Source organism: Mya arenaria, chromosome 5, assembly GCF_026914265.1.
Source record: "Mya arenaria isolate MELC-2E11 chromosome 5, ASM2691426v1".
NCBI lineage: Eukaryota > Metazoa > Mollusca > Bivalvia > Myida > Myidae > Mya > Mya arenaria.
Genome location: NC_069126.1, coordinates 11,110,143 through 11,133,003, shown reverse-complemented (window position 1 = coordinate 11,133,003; position 22,861 = coordinate 11,110,143). Strand labels below are relative to the sequence as shown.

The window sequence follows — 22,861 nt, the reverse complement described above, 5'->3', positions numbered from 1 at the left end:
CTTTGTTTTATTTAAAATGGTGTATTGAGAGAAAAGTAATCTTTGATTTAAGTCTTTAATTAAAGCAATTTAAAGCAAAATGTTGCCTTCCGACGTAGCATATATGACGTAATTCATCACGTGGTATATACATACTGATTAGGCAGGTTTGAAATGAGTGTCTGATTTGAGCTTCTTATCCATCGACATTATCTATAAACGATATTGCTCATATGTTTGTACTTAATTGTTATGGTCAAATTATGTTGACAATTAAGCGATGGTACCATAATACAAAAATAGAATATTTATAATTTCTTGAGTTTTAATCACTTTCTTTATCCTTCCAAGTGTCAAATTTGAAGACAAGCGAAATAACATGATAACAGGCATACTTTCTTACAAAGAATGGCATTATCATAAAAGTACAGACAAATACTGCACACCTTGATCTAAAAAACAATGACGAAGAATAAACAACTGCATTCAACCGGCAATGCGGGGCCACCTGGAAGGTAAAAACACGGCCCATTTCCCCGGCTATCCCCGGTATACCCCCGGACCTAGGGGGGTGGGGGCGTGGTTACAATTGACTGGTGTATAAATAAACAATATATGATTCACACAAATTCATTGTGTCAATTAAAAATACCTTAACCATTTACAAAAGATTCGCTAACCGGTTATAATTTGGTCTGAACAATACCATATGCATGGAAATTGAAATCATGAACTGTCATAAAACAGAACTACATCGTTAGCTAAAATATCACAGCACATGTTATACTTATTATTTAATTAAAGGTGCACTCTCACAGATTTGCCATTTTTACAACTTTCTTATTTTTTGTCTTGGAAAGAGACAATCACAAACGTTCAATCTGTGAGAGTGCAGCTTTAATACAAAATACGATTTTATTTTTCCTTCTGCATGGCATGATCAAGGCAGGACTTCACTTTTATAGTTGAAGACCTAAGCGATTTCAATACTGATATTTCTAGCAATCGATATGCACTTCGGGTGACGCCGGGTGGAACAATTCTAGAAACCGCTTGTCACCTCTGTAATTATAGGAATAGCAATATGTGGATCATACTTGTATTGATTGAAACTTATTGTTGATAGCAAGGGTAAAGCACAGTCAATGCCCGCAACCATCGGCTTAATTCAAACTTACGACGTTTTCAATGATCCCAATGTGTTTATTCTGAGTTCATAATGGTCTACAACCGAACAAGATTTGATTTAAGATTTAACTGAAGTTGCTCTTAGCAAATATTGAGGTTGCAATCGGAAGTTCTCTTTACTAATAATGAATTAAGCTGCAATTGGAAGTTACCTATACACAAATATTGAATTAAATTAAAATTTGAAATTATCTTAATAAGTTGCAAATGAAAGTTCTCTATTCAAATATTGAATTACGCTACAATTGGAAGTTCTTTATACAGAAATTTAGTAAAGTTCTCAGGAAATAATGCTTATCCAATCCAGTTAACTCCCCAACCATAGCCCTGCGCCTTGCATACCTAATGCACAATTCTTATTCGTTCAATGTTTAGGTAAAAGTATACGACCAATGAATTAGATGCTAGTAAATAAACACGGGTAAATACAATATTTGTATTGAATCATGCATTAAATTTCACTTTATCATTCTGTTTCATTTCAAGCTATTATAAGTTTGTGATCAGAGAGGTGGGACCGTATTGCACGGAAGCGTGACTGATAAGAATAGTCTATTGATTTGAAAGTAAATAGAATGGGTCTAGCACTGAACGCTTGGACATTTTCCTTATTCCTAACAGGGGAAACTGACATACGTACGATGTTACATTTTTTCTCGCTGTATGCACAAGATTAAATGCAATAAAAAATAAACATGAATGGAACTACAGCCTTGATAAGCCTTATTTTGTATTATAAACACCTTATAAATTTTGGTAACCAATATGCGCCTAAGTTATGCATGTATTGTTTCTCTACTATGACTTGTATATAAAGTCCAAACATTGCGCAACTTCGTAAACATTACTTTAAGTAAGCAAACCATCAAATGCTCATCCATAATAAAAACTCGTATCAGTATGCACCTCTCGAATAATGCCGTGTTAAAAAAAAAACATGATACATATTCCATCAATGGATCAGATTTAAACTTACAACTCATTGTCACTAATGTTCTGACTTTCAGAATGAATGAATCAATGAGTGAGTCGGTGCATTGGTGGGTCGGGCTGTCGGTCTGTTGGTCTTTATTTCGGTCGGTCGGATGGATGGATGGATGGATGGATGGATGGATGGATGGATGTGGATGGATGTATTTTGGTGGGTGGGTGAGTGGGTGAGTGAGTGAGTGAGTGCGTGAGTGAGTGAGTGAGTGAGTGAGTGAGTGAGTGAGTGAGTGAGTGAGTGAGTGAGTGAGTGAGTGAGTGAGTGAGTGAGTGAGTGAGTGAATGAATGAATGAATGAATGAATGAATGAACAAATGAATGACTGAAAAAATAAATGAATGAATGAATGAATGAACGAACGAACGAACGAACGAATGAATAAATGAATGAATGAATAAATGAATGAATGAACAAATGAATGACTGTATAAATGAATGAATGAATGAATGAATGAATGAATGAATGAATGAATGAATGAATGAATGAATGAATGAATGAATGAATGGATGAATGGATGGATGGATGGATGGATGGATGGATGGATGGATGGATGGATGGATGAATGAATGAATGAATGAATGAATGAATGAATGAATGAATGAATGAATGAATGAATGAATGAATGAATGAATGAATGAATTAATTAATTAATTAATTAATTAATTAATTAATAAACGAACGAACGAACGGACGGGCAACAGAACACATGCATGCACACATGAACCAAAGTATAGGAGTAAAAGATAAACATGAACATAAACATTCTAACAACGTCTGTCGTTTGATATTATTTAAACATGTGGCGCTCATGTAAATGGTTCGAGTCATGCTATTACCGGGTTTTTATCCTTTGTTTGATATATTGTCTGTATATTACTAAAGTACGAATACGTTACGGAGTTTTCACATTACAGTTAGCATATTCTAGCGCGTTAAAACACATTTCAGGAAAAGATAGAATTATATGACCTAGGAAACGTTCCTAATGAGTCTATAAACGTAACAAAGCACTTAACAAGATGATATGCTTTACCTACGATTATTTCATTTTCCTAGGTCGCAGTGGGTGATAAACAATAATAATACAAAAGTATATACGTCAATACAAACATCAATTTTTGATGATCAGATGGTGTAACGGTAGCGCTCTGTCGATCACCATTTTAGGGTGCATTCACATTTTAATTTAAAATTAAAAATATATTACAAATGTTAATGACTTTTAAATGGATATGCCAAAATGCGTTGCCGATTTTGTCGGTGAAAGTGAAATTACTGAACGCACTGTCTTGAATGGTGATAATGTGATATTAAAGTAATGTTTATTTGCGAAGCGGAAAGTATAAACTAATAAATTATACCATTTACAAGGACTGATTTTTCGCTCAATTTTACTTGCGTAATAAATGGTTCGTCGGAAGGCAATATTTTGCTTCGAATGAAAACTTCAAACAAAAAAAACTTTACTATTTCTTCATAATTTAAAATTAAACATGGGGGAAGTTAACGCCGCTTACAAAAGCCCCGCAAACCTGAGTTTGATTGAGAGTCTAGTGTCTTAAAACACTTCTGCAAACCTTTTCACAAGACCGCTGCCCAAATGGAGCACTTTCAAAACATTATTTTGGAAACTGGTTTGTCAATGTGTTTGAGGAAACTTACCACCGTATCGAACTCCGGTAATAACACGAAGACTGGGCTCTTTAAGCGTATGGACCGCTCTTTGTTTCATATAAAAAGGTGAAGAAAAGTAATAGTTATAAGGTTTTCTTTTAAGATAAATATTGCCTTCCGACCTAGCACTAATGACGTATTTTATCACGTGGTATACACACAGTGATATTGTTTAAGTTGAATATCCTAAAAGTACTAAAGTAGGCCGTCAAAAATTAAGTTTGTGCACATATTTTTAATAATTTCAAAAAATATATATGGCAGGGACTATTGTTTACTGAACATGTGCGAAATAACTGAGGTAGGGTATATAGTTTTGAACATGTTTCCAATATCCACTTAGGCCAACAGCCAACAGCAGCCAGTTTTACACAATAAACCCCCAATGACCTTTTTAGTTTGCGTTACCTTAACATTTTGCTTCTTTCATTCTCTTTTAATTTTCTCATTTCGAAGCAAATACCAGGATAGCAATTTCATAACCGCAAATGCATAAACAGACCAATAAAAGATATTATAATCATGAATATTCCTCGACGATATTAACTGGCAATTAGTTTGTTTTTACTGGGTACATATGTTTCCACTATAGTATAGTTCTTTGTATATCACCCTTGCCTTTTCAATGAATTATAAAATGATTCATGCACAATAACAAACGCGCCAAGTGGCGGGGTGCAAAATTGATGCAGATCAGCTACCATAGCAAGAACAAGTTGTGCTCGTAAATCGCATTTTATTGACACATCTAAAAGGTGTAAAACCAGTATGATCGAACCGGTTACAGGTTTTTTTAAACGTTCACCTTCCTTTAGTGCATTTACTCATTTAGATTACACTGAACAGAACATTGCTGTATTCCAGTTAAGTAGAGGTAAGAAGTAACCAACAACTTCTAAATACGATCATAGATGGTGCATCCTTGTTTGCTTGGATTGAATATATAAATGTATCACGCTAGCAAAATACAGAGAAAATGCACTTTAATCCAGTCCAGCCAATCTCATGTATGGCATTGGTCATTTAACCGGTAAACACTTATTGCGGTATACGATGCCCTGTAAATAACTTCATTGTATAAGTAATTATTGTTTTTTTTCAAAAGATTTGCCACCATTCGGGACGTTCGGGAACTAAACACCGCAAGGAAACTATGAAATATCGAAGGGATGCCCCCAGTACATCCCACTCTTCCTCATCTTTTAAAGGCAGCAATGGCAATGGCAACCATTAAAGCATTTTATGGCCAACGATTCATCGACTCTTCAGCATGTTCTGCAATGAAACCGCAACCTTTCCGCGCGAAAATTTAAATTTAAATTACCTAGACTGTGTTTAAAACTTGAATCCAGTGAGATAGCGGACCAATCAGAGTGATGTATTTAAATACTTTGCGAACAATTTTGAAAAATGTAGTACTTCGAACATTTTTTAAAAACGGTCATTTTTTTCTTGGAGCACATTTGAAACCTACGCCGCACATGATTCCATTTTAATATTCGTTGACCAATGTTTTGGGGACTATGTTACTGATATTGTTTTCATAAACGGTGAGTAGTCGTGGTGATCGACTTCTCTGTAGTATAGACGTGATATCCGGGGAGTCATATGTGGAATATGAGCACTTAGATATACAATGATAGGCTCGTATGGTCCCGTATATCTGCACGTCTCTTACATATCCGTCCAATCATGACCTGTTGATTTCTTTTTCAGGAGATATATTATTTTCAGCAACAGATTTTCTTGAAATGTTCCATTTGTAATTTTGTCGTCTTACAAATTATACTTATGAAGTACTGAAAACGTTTTAAACTACAATATAATGTTTTGTGAAAAAAAAAATATATTTTTAAATATTTAAGATAATTAAAACCAAACTAGTCTTCCTCAGTGTTTAATATCAATTTTTACGATTATACTATATGCTCTAAACCTCAAAATCATTACACTTGTTCCCTAAATTAATTGTATAGATAAAGAATACGGATATTCATTACAGTTCAGTCCGTCCCGTTGACCTACATTCCTGATCTGGGCGTTTCAAAGTCGCTGACGACATCTGAGGCAGCCACGCTTATCTCCATTGTGGGAATCACAAACATCATTGGCAGGATTATGTCGGGCCTCATCACGGACTGCCTCAACGTCAACTGCACACACACGTACATTGTGACGTTATTCATGGCTTCCGCTATGAGCTTTCTCATGCCGTGGTGCAATGGGTTTGCAACATTGGCCATATGCAGCGGTGTCTTTGGACTCTGCATGGGTAAGACTTTCCAAAACTAATATAGAAAATATTATTTGGTACATTTGTTTGACACATTTTCTTATAGTGGCCTACTTGCTCACATCGTAGCCAAAATGCCTGTCAGAAATAAGCATAATAACTGGTTGTGCATATTCAACATATTGTCCGACTTTAAACAAGTTTTCTGAAAAGATTAGTTATTTTATTTTATTTATTATTTCGAAGTGCCCTGGGCCAGTATTCATAAAACATCTCAAATCATTCCGAACTTGAGATTTGTTTTGAGTCATGAGAACACTTTTGTTTTTACATAAAAGTGTTTTTTAAACGCAGTCAATGAAACTTACGTTTTTGGTTAAATGTTAGACTGATAAGGTCGTTCATGTTTGTCAATCGTTTAATAGTATTTTAATATTTTATATATTTTAATATGTTTATAAAGAGTCCTCTGGTTTCAGCGACGCATGTATCCATGCGGACAATTGTACTGGCTGACCATTTGGGCATTGAACGGTTGACCAGGTCGTTTGGTCTGGTAGCGCTGTTCCAGGGCGTGGCCTTTCTCACCAACGCCCCTCTTGCAGGTATCATAGAACATAACAGAACTGAATACATACAATTTTAACACATAACATCTACATCAATTGAATAGTTTGCTATAACCCATGCTCATTCAAAGAAGTAATGGAAATTAATTTGACTAGAGATATTTATGGGTTTATAAGTAATACAATTTAGTAGTGACATTGAAAATAATGATTTATGAACTATATTGCATTTAAAGTGGTACTCTTATTCAAAATCAATACATACACATGTATAGCAAACATTCTGAGTGCTAAACCTTTAACTACTCCCTAAATAATGATTTTTTAGAAAATATAGTTATTGAAAGCAAGACTGTTACCGTGTATTTAATAGCTGAAAACGCACAATATTAAATGATTGGTGATTGCTGCAATCTACTATCGTCTCATACGGTAGAAATGCCATGTTTTCTGCACCTTTCTTCCAAATTAAACTTGGTATCCTTCATATAAACCATTGCTGTTGAGATTTATTCATCCTTTTTGGTATACAAAAGCAATTGTTTTAATTGTGGTTAATCTTATTTGGGGGTAAGAGTGCATTTTTAACAAGGAGCGAAAATCGTCAGTTAAGATTACCGAAATCACGCCGATGTTTTGAAATATCTACCGACAATCGTTGCACATTTGACAACGTAGCGACGAGCTTCGATAATGAAAACCAAAAAGAGGCCATTTTTTACATCTCTACAGAAACTCTCGATGTTGCCAAAACAATACCTTAGCATTTCAAATCCGGCAAAAATGGTATAACCAGGGCATGCTGCAATAGCAACTGTTTGCATGATTTGTTGTTATCGTCGTCCTAACAATAATTGGCCAAGACTCGAGTGTAGAGTTCAGTTTAAAACATGAACATATAACACTACTGAAAAGTTTTGGTTAAAAACACCCAGTAAACCTTATAAGTTTCAATCAACACGATTACGTTTGTTTTCAGGTTTCTTGTACGAAACGTTCGACTCCTACGTAATGCCGTTCAGTTTCGCTGGATTGATGTACTTCCTATCAGGACTGTTCTGTTTGGCTGTGCTCTGCCTTGATAAACATTCGAATAGAGGGATTGAAATCATAATTGAGACAAAGGATATCGGGTGAAGATGTATCTCTGCTCTTGGTATTACACCTTGAAGGATATCATGAGACGTTTGGAGAACATCGATGTTAGTTACCCACTGATGTTCATACGAAAATAACGGTATATAGACACGTGTATATAGATAACCTCTCATGTAGGTGTTCCACTAAGACTATCGATGACAGTTTGCTCACTGCAAAGAAGAAAACAAGAAAAAAAACAATGTGTTGAGACAGCCCCAAGCACACTTTTAGGATGATAGCTTACCGTGAAATTTTGACGGTGATTCTTAAAAGGACAGAATCAGGATTTTATATATATATTCTCTATATGCTCCTAGTATCCATTTTTAATGTCTCCCTTATCTATCTATAGAAATAAGTGTCAGACCCAATTGCATTAACCTTAACGAAGTTGTGAAGGAACTGTGACTTATTTCATGCTTTGTTTTGAATATCAAAGATGTTTATAAAGATGGTTAAGGCACTGGGTTGTAGCTGTGAAGTATCTCAGGCTTCAAAGACTGATTACATTATCCACATCGTGTTGCTGTCTGATGATGCTACGCACTAGCGGATACAGGGATGAGAAAGGGATCACACCTAAAAGTGCGCCCCCCCCCCCCCCAAAGTAGAATTATTTTATTCGCCCCTGTTATAATGTGATTCTGCTTGGTGTATGTGAAAAATAAAAAACAGGAAGAAAGTAGGGATACTTTCTCTGTTTCCAAGAAATCAGAAGTGCCCTTAGTGTTGACCATTTAAGCGTTTGCCTCCTGTGTCGAATCTTGGATTCGCCCCTGTTAAAATGTTATTCTGCTTGGATAAATAAGAAACTGGAAGAAAGGAGGGATTCCTCTTCTGTTTCCAAGAACTCAGACATGTGCTTAATGTTGACTATTTAATCTTTTGCGCATTTATCAGCCAAGCTCTATGTTTATGTTTTACATTTTTAAAGCATAATTATACGATGTGATTAAAACAATCGAGTTGTATAGCTATCTTAATTTTATTGTACATACATCCCCAAATATTTATGTCTTGAAAATAGATCTAGCGGGTAAAGGTTAAGGTCACTACTTTTGTCCTTTGTTGTTTAACATATTGAACAATGATAGGGAAATCGTGACATACATTTATGAGATGATATTTAAGAAATATTACACACTACTTCGGGCCACATGGCATTATAAGGACCGGCCAGTCAGCCCCCGAAGGTGAATGGACGCAAATGTTTCTGTTGTTACAAGGAAATAGGACATACTCATCGATTAGCTGTTTTTCATATCACTATTGAAATATTTGAGGCCGGTTGGATGATTTTTCTAGACTTATGTTCATTAGTCAATGGACACTGTTTATTGCCAAAAATCCAAAAAGATTTTACTTAAATATTTTATCAGGGTCTCACAATTTGTGCCGTACAGTGAAGAATATGTAGACACTATCTGTATTAAACTAAAAGAAATCAATATAAGGGATATTTGCCTTTAAACATATTTTAATATCTTTGTTAAACACAATCAGATCGATGGGGAAAGAAGGACATGTTTATATGTTAAAGAACAATGGCGTTATGGGTTAACATGTAATTGAATGCTGTTTGAGCTTTGCTAAATGTCAGCAACATACCAATCGCATTTTTAATATTGCATAGTTTAGCATAGCATAACACAATGTCTTGTGTATTTTGTTGGCAATGATACTAATTGTGACATTAGAGCACAACAAAACATTGCATATCGTAGATGCGATCATTGTCTTTTCAGTTATTGTACATGTGATGAACCACTTCAACCTTTAACATTGTTAGCCTATGTTTTTAACAATGTGTACGTGATAATGGTATAGTATGCATGGTTACATGAAGCACAACGAGTGAACCTTTTAGTTGCTGTTGTAACCAGTAGCCATTTGAAAAAAGGTACAGGTCGTATGCCTTTGTTTGGTCTTACATGCTTCACATTTCTGTAGGGAAGAATGTGTACACGTTGATATTGTAATGCAATCTTTTTATGGAACTGTGATTCTTTTCCATTTAATCGTTGGATCAAGCAATCTCTTCACATTTGAAACGAAATAATAATTTTAATATCTTAACTCGTAAAACGTGAACAAGTCCCTTTAACAGTATATCATTTTGAATATGTTTGTTGTAATTGAAAGAAATTCACATTTTAGAATGCTCTAAGCCATTGATACATTAGCAGTGTGTGTATACCACGTGTTAAATTGCGTCATAAATGCTACGTCGGAAGGCAATATTTTGCTTCGAGTGAAGACTTTTAACAAAAATAACTTCACTATTTCTTCACCATTTTAAATGAAACATAGTGCAGTCTACGCCTCTGACGGAGCCCCGCCTTCTGTCCTTTACCAGAGTTTGATTGAGAACACTTCAACAAACCTTTTCACAATACGGCCGTCCGACGGAGCACTGTCAAAACAGAATTTTGGAAACAGGTTTGTCGAAATGTTTGATGAAACTTATCACCTTATCAAACTTTGGTAATTAAACGAAGGCGGGGCTTTTTAAGCGGTATAGCCTGCCCTTTGTTTTATTTAAAATGGTGTATTGAGAGAAAAGTAATCTTTGATTTAAGTCTTTAATTAAAGCAATTAAAGCAAAATGTTGCCTTCCGACGTAGCATATATGACGTAATTCATCACGTGGTATATACATACTGATTAGGCAGGTTTGAAATGAGTGTCTGATTTGAGCTTCTTATCCATCGACATTATCTATAAACAATATTGCTGATATGTTTGTACTTAATTGTTATGGTCAAATTATGTTGACAATTAAGCGATGGTGCCATAATACAAAAATAAAATATTTATAATTTCTTGAGTTTTTATCACTTTCTTTATCCTTCCAAGTGTCAAATTTGAAGACAAGCGAAATAACATGATAACAGGCATACTTTCTTACAAAGAATGGCATTATCATAAAAGTACAGAAAAATACTGCACACCTTGATCTAAAAAAACAATGACGAAGAATAAACCTTTGCATTCAACCGGCAATGCGGGGCCACCTGGAAGGTAAAAACACGGCCCATTTCCCCGGCTATCCCCGGTATACCCCCGGATCTAGGGGGTGGGGGCGTGGTTACAATTGACTGGTGCATAAATGAACAATATATGATTCACACAAATTCATTGTGTCAATTAAAAATACCTTAACCATTTACAAAAGATTCGCTAACCGGTTATAATTTGGTCTCAACAATACCATATGCATGGAAATTGAAATCATGAACTGTCATAAAACAGAACTACATCGTTAGCTGAAATATCACACCACATGTTATACTTATTATTTAATTAAAGCTGCACTCTCACCGATTTGCCATTTTTACAACTTTTTATTTTTTGTCTTGGAAAGAGACAATCACAAATGTTCAATCTGTGAGAGTGCAGCTTTAATACAAAATACGATTTTATTTTTCCTTCCGCATGGCATGATCAAGGCAGGACTTCACTTTTATAGTTGAAGACCTAAGCGATTTCAATACTGATATTTCTAGCAATCGATATGCACTTTCGGTGACGCCGGGTGGAACAATTCTAGAAACCGCTTGTCATCTCAGTAATTATAGGAATGGCAATATGTGGATCATACTTGTATTGATTGAAACTTATTGTTGATAGCAAGGGTAAAGCACAGTCAATGCCCGCTACCATCGGCTTAATTCAAACTTACGACGTTTTCAATGATCCCAATGTGTTTTTTCTGAGTTCATCATGGTCTACAACCGAACAAGATTTGATTTAAGATTTAACTGAAGTTGCTCTAAGCAAATATTGAGGTTGCAATCGGAAGTTTTCTTTACTAATAATGAATTAAGCTGCAATTGGAAGTTACCTATACACAAATATTGAATTAAATTAAAATTTGAAATTATCTTAATAAGTTGCAAATGAAAGTTCTCTATTCAAATATTGAATTACGCTACAATTGAAAGTTCTTTATACAGAAATTTAGTAAAGTTCTCAGGAAATAATGCTTATCCAATCGAGTTTACTCCCCAACCATAGCCCTGCGCCTTGCATACCTAATGCACGATTCTTATTCGTTCAATGTTTAGGTAAAAGTATACGACCAATGAATTAGATGCTAGTAAATAAACACGGGTAAATACAATATTTGTATTGAATCATGCATTAAATTTCACTTTATCATTCTGTTTCATTTCAAGCTATTATAAGTTTGTGATCAGAGAGGTGGGACCGTATTGCACGGAAGAGTGACTGATAAGAATAGTCTATTGATTTGAAAGTAAATAGAATGGGTCTAGCACTGAACGCTTGGACATTTTCCTTATTCCTAACGGGGGAAACTGACATACGTACGATGTTACATTTTTTCTCGCTGTATGCACAAGATTAAATGCAATAAAAAATAAACATGAATGGAACTACAGCCTTGATAAGCCTTATTTTGTATTATAAACACCTTATAAATTTTGGTAACCAATATGCGCCTAAGTTCTGCATGTATTGTTTCTCTACTATGACTTGTATATAAAATCCAAACATTGCGCAACTTCGTAAACATTACTTTAAGTAAGCAAACCATCAAATGCTCATCCATAATAAAAACTCGTATCAGTATGCACCTCTCGAAAAATGCCGTGTTCAAAAAAAAACATGATACATATTCCATCAATGGATCAGATTTAAACATACAACTCATTGTCACTAATGTTCTGACTTTCAGAATGAATGAATCATTGAGTGAGTCTTGTGCATTGGTGGGTCGGGCTGTCGGTCTGTTGGTCTTTATTTCGGTCGGTCGGTCGGTCAGTCTGTCCATAATTGAATGAATGAATGAATGAATGAATGAATGAATGAATGAATGAATGAATGAATGAATGAATGGATGGATGGATGGATGGATGGATGGATGGATGGATGGATGGATGGATGGATGGATGGATGGATGGATGGATGTGGATGGATGTATTTTGGTGGGTGGGTGAGTGGGTGAGTGAGTGAGTGAGTGAGTGAGTGAGTGCGTGAGTGAGTGAGTGAGTGAGTGAGTGAGTGAGTGAGTGAGTGAGTGAGTGAGTGAGTGAGTGAGTGAGTGAGTGAGTGAGTGAGTGAGTGAGTGAGTGAGTGAGTGAGTGAGTGAGTGAGTGAGTGAGTGAGTGAGTGAGTGAGTGAGTGAGTGAGTGACTGAATGAATGAATGAATGAATGAATGAATGAATGAATGAATGAATGAATGAATGAATGAATGAATGAATGAATGAATGAATGAATGAATGAATGAATGAACAAATGAATGACTGAATAAATAAATGAATGAATGAATGAATGAACGAACGAACGAACGAACGAATGAATAAATGAATGAATGAATAAATGAATGAATGAACAAATGAATGACTGTATAAATGAATGAATGAATGAATGAATGAATGAATGAATGAATGAATGAATGAATGAATGAATGAATGAATGAATGAATGAATGAATGAATGAATTAATTAATAAACGAACGAACGAACGGACGGGCAACAGAACACATGCATGCACACATGAACCAAAGTATAGGAGTAAAAGATAAACATGAACATAAACATTCTAACAACGTCTGTCGTTTGATATTATTTAAACATGTGGCGCTCATGTAAATGGTTCGAGTCATGCTATTACCGGGTTTTTTATCCTTTGTTTGATATATTGTCTGTATATTACTAAAGTACGAATACGTTACGGAGTTTTCACATTACAGTTAGCATATTCTAGCGCGTTAAAACACATTTCAGAAAAAGATAGAATTATATGACCTAGGAAACGTTCCTAATGAGTCTATAAACGTAACAAAGCACTTTAACAAGATGATATGCTTTACCTACGATTATTTCATTTTCCTAGATCGCAGTGGGTGATAAACAATAATAATACAAAAGTATATACGTCAATACAAACATCAATTTTTGATGATCAGATGGTGTAACGGTAGCGCTCTGTCGATCACCATTTTAGGGTGCATTCACATTTTAATTTAAAATTAAAAATATATTACAAATGTTAATGACTTTTAAATGGATATGCCAAAATGCGTTGCCGATTTTGTCGGTGAAAGTGAAATTACTGAACGCACTGTCTTGAATGGTGATAATGTGATATTAAAGTAATGTTTATTTGCGAAGCGGAAAGTATAAACTAATAAATTATACAATTTACAAGGACTGATTTTTCGCTCAATTTTACTTGCGTAATAAATGGTTCGTCGGAAGGCAATATTTTGCTTCGAATGAAAACTTCAAACAAAAAAAACTTTACTATTTCTTCATAATTTAAAATTAAACATGGGGGAAGTTAACGCCGCTTACAAAAGCCCCGCAAACCTGAGTTTGATTGAGAGTCTAGTGTCTTAAAACACTTCTGCAAACCTTTTCACAAGACCGCTGCCCAAATGGAGCACTTTCAAAACATTATTTTGGAAATTGGTTTGTCAATGTGTTTGAGGAAACTTACCACCGTATCGAACTCCGGTAATAACACGAAGACTGGGCTCTTTAAGCGTATGGACCGCTCTTTGTTTCATATAAAAAGGTGAAGAAAAGTAATAGTTATAAGGTTTTCTTTTAAGATAAATATTGCCTTCCGACCTAGCACTAATGACGTATTTTATCACGTGGTATACACACAGTGATATTGTTTAAGTTGAATATCATAAAAGTACTAAAGTAGGCCGTCAAAAATTAAGTTTGTGCACATATTTTTAATAATTTAAAAAATATATATGGCAGGGACTATTGTTTACTGAACATGTGCGAAATAACTGAGGTAGGGTATATAGTTTTGAACATGTTTCCAATATCCACTTAGGCCAACAGCCAACAGCAGCCAGTTTTACACAATAAACCCCCAATGACCTTTTTAGTTTGCGTTACCTTAACATTTTGCTTCTTTCATTCTCTTTTAATTTTCTCATTTCGAAGCAAATACCAGGATAGCAATTTCATAACCGCAAATGCATAAACAGACCAATAAAAGATATTATAATAATGAATATTCCTCGACGATATTAACTGGCAATTAGTTTGTTTTTACTGGGTACATATGTTTCCACTATAGTATAGTTCTTTGTATATCACCCTTGCCTTTTCAATGAATTATAAAATGATTCATGCACAATAACAAACGCGCCAAGTGGCGGGGTGCAAAATTGATGCAGATCAGCTACCATAGCAAGAACAAGTTGTGCTCGTAAATCGCATTTTATTGACACATCTAAAAGGTGTAAAACCAGTATGATCGAACCGGTTACAGGTTTTTTTTAAACGTTCACCTTCCTTTAGTGCATTTACTCATTTAGATTACACTGAACAGAACATTGCTGTATTCCAGTTAAGTAGAGGTAAGAAGTAACCAACAACTTCTAAATACGATCATAGATGGTGCATCCTTGTTTGCTTGGATTGAATATATAAATGTATCACGCTAGCAAAATACAGAGAAAATGCACTTTAATCCAGTCCAGCCAATCTCATGTATGGCATTGGTCATTTAACCGGTAAACACTTATTGCGGTATACGATGCCCTGTAAATAACTTCATTGTATAAGTAATTATTGTTTTTTTCAAAAGATTTGCCACCATTCGGGACGTTCGGGAACTAAACACCGCAAGGAAACTATGAAATATCGAAGGGATGCCCCCAGTACATCCCACTCTTCCTCATCTTTTAAAGGCAGCAATGGCAATGGCAACCATTAAAGCATTTTATGGCCAACGATTCATCGACTCTTCAGCATGTTCTGCAATGAAACCGCAACCTTTCCGCGCGAAAATTTAAATTTAAATTACCTAGACTGTGTTTAAAACTTGAATCCAGTGAGATAGCGGACCAATCAGAGTGATGTATTTAAATACTTTGCGAACAATTTTGAAAAATGTAGTACTTCGAACATTTTTTAAAAACGGTCATTTTTTTCTTGGAGCACATTTGAAACCTACGCCGCACATGATTCCATTTTAATATTCGTTGACCAATGTTTTGGGGACTATGTTACTGATATTGTTTTCATAAACGGTGAGTAGTCGTGGTGATCGACTTCTCTGTAGTATAGACGTGATATCCGGGGAGTCATATGTGGAATATGAGCACTTAGATATACAATGATAGGCTCGTATGGTCCCGTATATCTGCACGTCTCTTACATATCCGTCCAATCATGACCTGTTGATTTCTTTTTCAGGAGATATATTATTTTCAGCAACAGATTTTCTTGAAATGTTCCATTTGTAATTTTGTCGTCTTACAAATTATACTTATGAAGTACTGAAAACGTTTTAAACTACAATATAATGTTTTGTGAAAAAAAAAAATATATTTTTAAATATTTCAGATAATTAAAACCAAACTAGTCTTCCTCAGTGTTTAATATCAATTTTTACGATTATACTATATGCTCTAAACCTCAAAATCATTACACTTGTTCCCTAAATTAATTGTATAGATAAAGAATACGGATATTCATTACAGTTCAGTCCGTCCCGTTGACCTACATTCCTGATCTGGGCGTTTCAAAGTCGCTGACGACATCTGAGGCAGCCACGCTTATCTCCATTGTGGGAATCACAAACATCATTGGCAGGATTATGTCGAGCCTCATCACGGACTGCCTCAACGTCAACTGCACACACACGTACATTGTGACGTTATTCATGGCTTCCGCTATGAGCTTTCTCATGCCGTGGTGCAATGGGTTTGCAACATTGGCAATATGCAGCGGTGTCTTTGGACTCTGCATGGGTAAGACTTTCCAAAACTAATATAGAAAATATTATTTGGTACATTTGTTTGACACATTTTCTTATAGTGGCCTACTTGCTCACATCGTAGCCAAAATGCCTGTCAGAAATAAGCATAATAACTGGTTGTGCATATTCAACATATTGTCCGACTTTAAACAAGTTTTCTGAAAAGATTAGTTATTTTATTTTATTTATTATTTCGAAGTGCCCTGGGCCAGTATTCATAAAACATCTCAAATCATTCCGAACTTGAGATTTGTTTTGAGTCATGAGAACACTTTTGTTTTTACATAAAAGTGTTTTTTAAACGCAGTCAATGAAACTTACGTTTTTGGTTAAATGTAATACTGATAAGGTCGTTCATGTTTGTCAATTGTTTAATAGTATTTTAATATTTTATATATTTTAATATGTTTATAAAGAGTCCTCTGGTTTCAGCGACGCATGTATCCATGCGGACAATTGTACTGGCTGACCATTTGGGCATTGAACGGTTGACCAGGTCGTTTGGTCTGGTAGCGCTGTTCCAGGGCGTGGCCTTTCTCACCAACGCCCCTCTTGCAGGTATCATAGAACATAACAGAACTGAATACATACAATTTTAACACATAACATCTACATCAATTGAATAGTTTGCTATAACCCATGCTCATTCAAAGAAGTAATGGAAATTAATTTGACTAGAGATATTTATGGGTTTATAAGTAATACAATTTAGTAGTGACATTGAAAATAATGATTTATGAACTATATTGCATTTAAAGTGGTACTCTTATTCAAAATCAATACATACACATGTATAGCAAACATTCTGAGTGCTAAACCTTTAACTACTCCCTAAATAATGATTTTTTAGAAAATATAGTTATTGAAAGCAAGACTGTTACCGTGTATTTAATAGCTGAAAACGCACAATATTAAATGATTGGTGATTGCTGCAATCTACTATCGTCTCATACGGTAGAAATGCCATGTTTTCTGCACCTTTCTTCCAAATTAAACTTGGTATCCTTCATATAAACCATTGCTGTTGAGATTTATTCATCCTTTTTGGTATACAAAAGCAATTGTTTTAATTGTGGTTAATCTTATTTGGGGGTAAGAGTGCATTTTTAACAAGGAGCGAAAATCGTCAGTTAAGATTACCGAAATCACGCCGATGTTTTGAAATATCTACCGACAATCGTTGCACATTTGACAACGTAGCGACGAGCTTCGATAACGAAAACCAAAAAGAGGCCATTTTTTACATCTCTACAGAAACTCTCGATGTTGCCAAAACAATACCTTAGCATTTCAAATCCGGCAAAAATTGTATAACCAGGGCATGCTGCAATAGCAACTGTTTGCATGATTTGTTGTTATCGTCGTCCTAACAATAATTGGCCAAGACTCGAGTGTAGAGTTCAGTTTAAAACATGAACATATAACACTACTGAAAAGTTTTGGTTAAAAACACCCAGTAAACCTTATAAGTTTCAATCAACACGATTACGTTTGTTTTCAGGTTTCTTGTACGAAACGTTCGACTCCTACGTAATGCCGTTCAGTTTCGCTGGATTGATGTACTTCCTATCAGGACTGTTCTGTTTGGCTGTGCTCTGCCTTGATAAACATTCGAATAGAGGGATTGAAATCATAATTGAGACAAAGGAAATCGGGTGAAGATGTATCTCTGCTCTTGGTATTACACCTTGAAGGATATCATGAGACGTTTGGAGAACATCGATGTTAGTTACCCACTGATGTTCATACGAAAATAACGGTATATAGACACGTGTATATAGATAACCTCTCATGTAGGTGTTCCACTAAGACTATCGATGACAGTTTGCTCACTGCAAAGAAGAAAACAAGAAAAAAAACAATGTGTTGAGACAGCCCCAAGCACACTTTTAGGATGATAGCTTACCGTGAAATTTTGACGGTGATTCTTAAAAGGACAGAATCAGGATTTTATATATATATTCTCTATATGCTCCTAGTATCCATTTTTAATGTCTCCCTTATCTATCTATAGAAATAAGTGTCAGACCCAATTGCATTAACCTTAACGAAGTTGTGAAGGAACTGTGACTTATTTCATGCTTTGTTTTGAATATCCAAGATGTTTATAAAGATGGTTAAGGCACTGGGTTGTAGCTGTGAAGTATCTCAGGCTTCAAAGACTGATTACATTATCCACATCGTGTTGCTGTCTGATGATGCTACGCACTAGCGGATACAGGGATGAGAAAGGGATCACACCTAAAAGTGCGCCCCCCCCCCCCAAAGTAGAATTATTTTATTCGCCCCTGTTATAATGTGATTCTGCTTGGTGTATGTGAAAAATAAAAAAACAGGAAGAAAGTAGGGATACTTTCTCTGTTTCCAAGAAATCAGAAGTGCCCTTAGTGTTGACCATTTAAGCGTTTGCCTCCTGTGTCGAATCTTGGATTCGCCCCTGTTAAAATGTTATTCTGCTTGGATAAATAAGAAACTGGAAGAAAGGAGGGATTCCTCTTCTGTTTCCAAGAACTCAGACATGTGCTTAATGTTGACTATTTAATCTTTTGCGCATTTATCAGCCAAGCTCTATGTTTATGTTTTACATTTTTAAAGCATAATTATACGATGTGATTAAAACAATCGAGTTGTATAGCTATCTTAATTTTATTGTACATACATCCCCAAATATTTATGTCTTGAAAATAGATCTAGCGGGTAAAGGTTAAGGTCACTACTTTTGTCCTTTGTTGTTTAACATATTGAACAATGATAGGGAAATCGTGACATACATTTATGAGATGATATTTAAGAAATATTACACACTACTTCGGGCCACATGGCATTATAAGGACCGGCCAGTCAGCCCCCGAAGGTGAATGGACGCAAATGTTTCTGTTGTTACAAGGAAATAGGACATACTCATCGATTAGCTGTTTTTCATATCACTATTGAAATATTTGAGGTCGGTTGGATGATTTTTCTAGACTTATGTTCATTAGTCAATGGACACTGTTTATTGCCAAAAATCCAAAAAGATTTTACTTAAATATTTTATCAGGGTCTCACAATTTGTGCCGTACAGTGAAGAATATGTAGACACTATCTGTATTAAACTAAAAGAAATCAATATAAGGGATATTTGCCTTTAAACATATTTTAATATCTTTGTTAAACACAATCAGATCGATGGGGAAAGAAGGACATGTTTATATGTTAAAGAACAATGGCGTTATGGGTTAACATGTAATTGAATGCTGTTTGAGCTTTGCTAAATGTCAGCAACATACCAATCGCATTTTTAATATTGCATAGTTTAGCATAGCATAACACAATGTCTTGTGTATTTTGTTGGCAATGATACTAATTGTGACATTAGAGCACAACAAAACATTGCATATCGTAGATGCGATCATTGTCTTTTCAGTTATTGTACATGTGATGAACCACTTCAACCTTTAACATTGTTAGCCTATGTTTTTAACAATGTGTACGTGATAATGGTATAGTATGCATGGTTACATGAAGCACAACGAGTGAACCTTTTAGTTGCTGTTGTAACCAGTAGCCATTTGAAAAAAGGTACAGGTCGTATGCCTTTGTTTGGTCTTACATGCTTCACATTTCTGTAGGGAAGAATGTGTACACGTTGATATTGTAATGCAATCTTTTTATGGAACTGTGATTCTTTTCCATTTAATCGTTGGATCAAGCAATCTCTTCACATTTGAAACGAAATAATAATTTTAATATCTTAACTCGTAAAACGTGAACAAGTCCCTTTAACAGTATATCATTTTGAATATGTTTGTTGTAATTGAAAGAAATTCACATTTTAGAATGCTCTAAGCCATTGATACATTAGCAGTGTGTGTATACCACGTGTTAAATTGCGTCATAAATGCTACGTCGGAAGGCAATATTTTGCTTCGAGTGAAGACTTTTAACAAAAATAACTTCACTATTTCTTCACCATTTTAAATGAAACATAGTGCAGTCTACGCCTCTGACGGAGCCCCGCCTTCTGTCCTTTACCAGAGTTTGATTGAGAACACTTCAACAAACCTTTTCACAATACGGCCGTCCGACGGAGCACTGTCAAAACAGAATTTTGGAAACAGGTTTGTCGAAATGTTTGATGAAACTTATCACCTTATCAAACTTTGGTAATTAAACGAAGGCGGGGCTTTTTAAGCGGTATAGCCTGCCCTTTGTTTTATTTAAAATGGTGTATTGAGAGAAAAGTAATCTTTGATTTAAGTCTTTAATTAAAGCAATTAAAGCAAAATGTTGCCTTCCGACGTAGCATATATGACGTAATTCATCACGTGGTATATACATACTGATTAGGCAGGTTTGAAATGAGTGTCTGATTTGAGCTTCTTATCCATCGACATTATCTATAAACAATATTGCTGATATGTTTGTACTTAATTGTTATGGTCAAATTATGTTGACAATTAAGCGATGGTGCCATAATACAAAAATAAAATATTTATAATTTCTTGAGTTTTTATCACTTTCTTTATCCTTCCAAGTGTCAAATTTGAAGACAAGCGAAATAACATGATAACAGGCATACTTTCTTACAAAGAATGGCATTATCATAAAAGTACAGAAAAATACTGCACACCTTGATCTAAAAAAACAATGACGAAGAATAAACCACTGCATTCAACCGGCAATGCGGGGCCACCTGGAAGGTAAAAACACGGCCCATTTCCCCGGCTATCCCCGGTATACCCCCGGATCTAGGGGGTGGGGGCGTGGTTACAATTGACTGGTGCATAAATGAACAATATATGATTCACACAAATTCATTGTGTCAATTAAAAATACCTTAACCATTTACAAAAGATTCGCTAACCGGTTATAATTTGGTCTCAACAATACCATATGCATGGAAATTGAAATCATGAACTGTCATAAAACAGAACTACATCGTTAGCTGAAATATCACACCACATGTTATACTTATTATTTAATTAAAGCTGCACTCTCACCGATTTGCCATTTTTACAACTTTTTATTTTTTGTCTTGGAAAGAGACAATCACAAATGTTCAATCTGTGAGAGTGCAGCTTTAATACAAAATACGATTTTATTTTTCCTTCCGCATGGCATGATCAAGGCAGGACTTCACTTTTATAGTTGAAGACCTAAGCGATTTCAATACTGATATTTCTAGCAATCGATATGCACTTTCGGTGACGCCGGGTGGAACAATTCTAGAAACCGCTTGTCATCTCAGTAATTATAGGAATGGCAATATGTGGATCATACTTGTATTGATTGAAACTTATTGTTGATAGCAAGGGTAAAGCACAGTCAATGCCCGCTACCATCGGCTTAATTCAAACTTACGACGTTTTCAATGATCCCAATGTGTTTTTTCTGAGTTCATCATGGTCTACAACCGAACAAGATTTGATTTAAGATTTAACTGAAGTTGCTCTAAGCAAATATTGAGGTTGCAATCGGAAGTTTTCTTTACTAATAATGAATTAAGCTGCAATTGGAAGTTACCTATACACAAATATTGAATTAAATTAAAATTTGAAATTATCTTAATAAGTTGCAAATGAAAGTTCTCTATTCAAATATTGAATTACGCTACAATTGAAAGTTCTTTATACAGAAATTTAGTAAAGTTCTCAGGAAATAATGCTTATCCAATCGAGTTTACTCCCCAACCATAGCCCTGCGCCTTGCATACCTAATGCACGATTCTTATTCGTTCAATGTTTAGGTAAAAGTATACGACCAATGAATTAGATGCTAGTAAATAAACACGGGTAAATACAATATTTGTATTGAATCATGCATTAAATTTCACTTTATCATTCTGTTTCATTTCAAGCTATTATAAGTTTGTGATCAGAGAGGTGGGACCGTATTGCACGGAAGAGTGACTGATAAGAATAGTCTATTGATTTGAAAGTAAATAGAATGGGTCTAGCACTGAACGCTTGGACATTTTCCTTATTCCTAACAGGGGAAACTGACATACGTACGATGTTACATTTTTTCTCGCTGTATGCACAAGATTAAATGCAATAAAAAATAAACATGAATGGAACTACAGCCTTGATAAGCCTTATTTTGTATTATAAACACCTTATAAATTTTGGTAACCAATATGCGCCTAAGTTCTGCATGTATTGTTTCTCTACTATGACTTGTATATAAAATCCAAACATTGCGCAACTTCGTAAACATTACTTTAAGTAAGCAAACCATCAAATGCTCATCCATAATAAAAACTCGTATCAGTATGCACCTCTCGAAAAATGCCGTGTTCAAAAAAAAACATGATACATATTCCATCAATGGATCAGATTTAAACATACAAC

At 35.1% G+C, this 22,861-nt stretch overlaps 2 protein-coding genes across 2 annotated transcripts; both read left to right on the top strand.

The window, feature by feature from the left end:
- Positions 1 to 475: 475 nt before the first annotated feature.
- LOC128235418 (monocarboxylate transporter 14-like) lies at positions 476 to 8,709 on the top strand. Its single transcript, XM_052950240.1, has 4 exons — positions 476 to 494; positions 5,831 to 6,100; positions 6,541 to 6,666; positions 7,610 to 8,709. The coding sequence occupies exons 1-4, from the start codon at positions 476 to 478 to the stop codon at positions 7,765 to 7,767; spliced, it is 573 nt and encodes a 190-aa protein (XP_052806200.1). The 3' UTR covers positions 7,768 to 8,709.
- Positions 8,710 to 10,772: 2,063 nt separating this feature from the next.
- LOC128235417 (monocarboxylate transporter 14-like) lies at positions 10,773 to 18,188 on the top strand. Its single transcript, XM_052950239.1, has 4 exons — positions 10,773 to 10,791; positions 16,252 to 16,521; positions 16,962 to 17,087; positions 18,031 to 18,188. Exons 1-4 carry the CDS (start codon positions 10,773 to 10,775, stop codon positions 18,186 to 18,188), a joined length of 573 nt encoding a protein of 190 aa, XP_052806199.1.
- The last annotated feature ends 4,673 nt before the right edge of the window (positions 18,189 to 22,861 follow it).

Coding starts and splice junctions, on each gene's coding strand:
- LOC128235418 (XM_052950240.1), top strand. Junction 6,101..6,540: donor TGTCTTTGGACTCTGCATGG/GTAAGACTTTCC, acceptor CTCTGGTTTCAG/CGACGCATGTATCCATGCGG. Junction 6,667..7,609: donor CACCAACGCCCCTCTTGCAG/GTATCATAGAAC, acceptor GTTTGTTTTCAG/GTTTCTTGTACGAAACGTTC.
- LOC128235417 (XM_052950239.1), top strand. Junction 16,522..16,961: donor TGTCTTTGGACTCTGCATGG/GTAAGACTTTCC, acceptor CTCTGGTTTCAG/CGACGCATGTATCCATGCGG. Junction 17,088..18,030: donor CACCAACGCCCCTCTTGCAG/GTATCATAGAAC, acceptor GTTTGTTTTCAG/GTTTCTTGTACGAAACGTTC.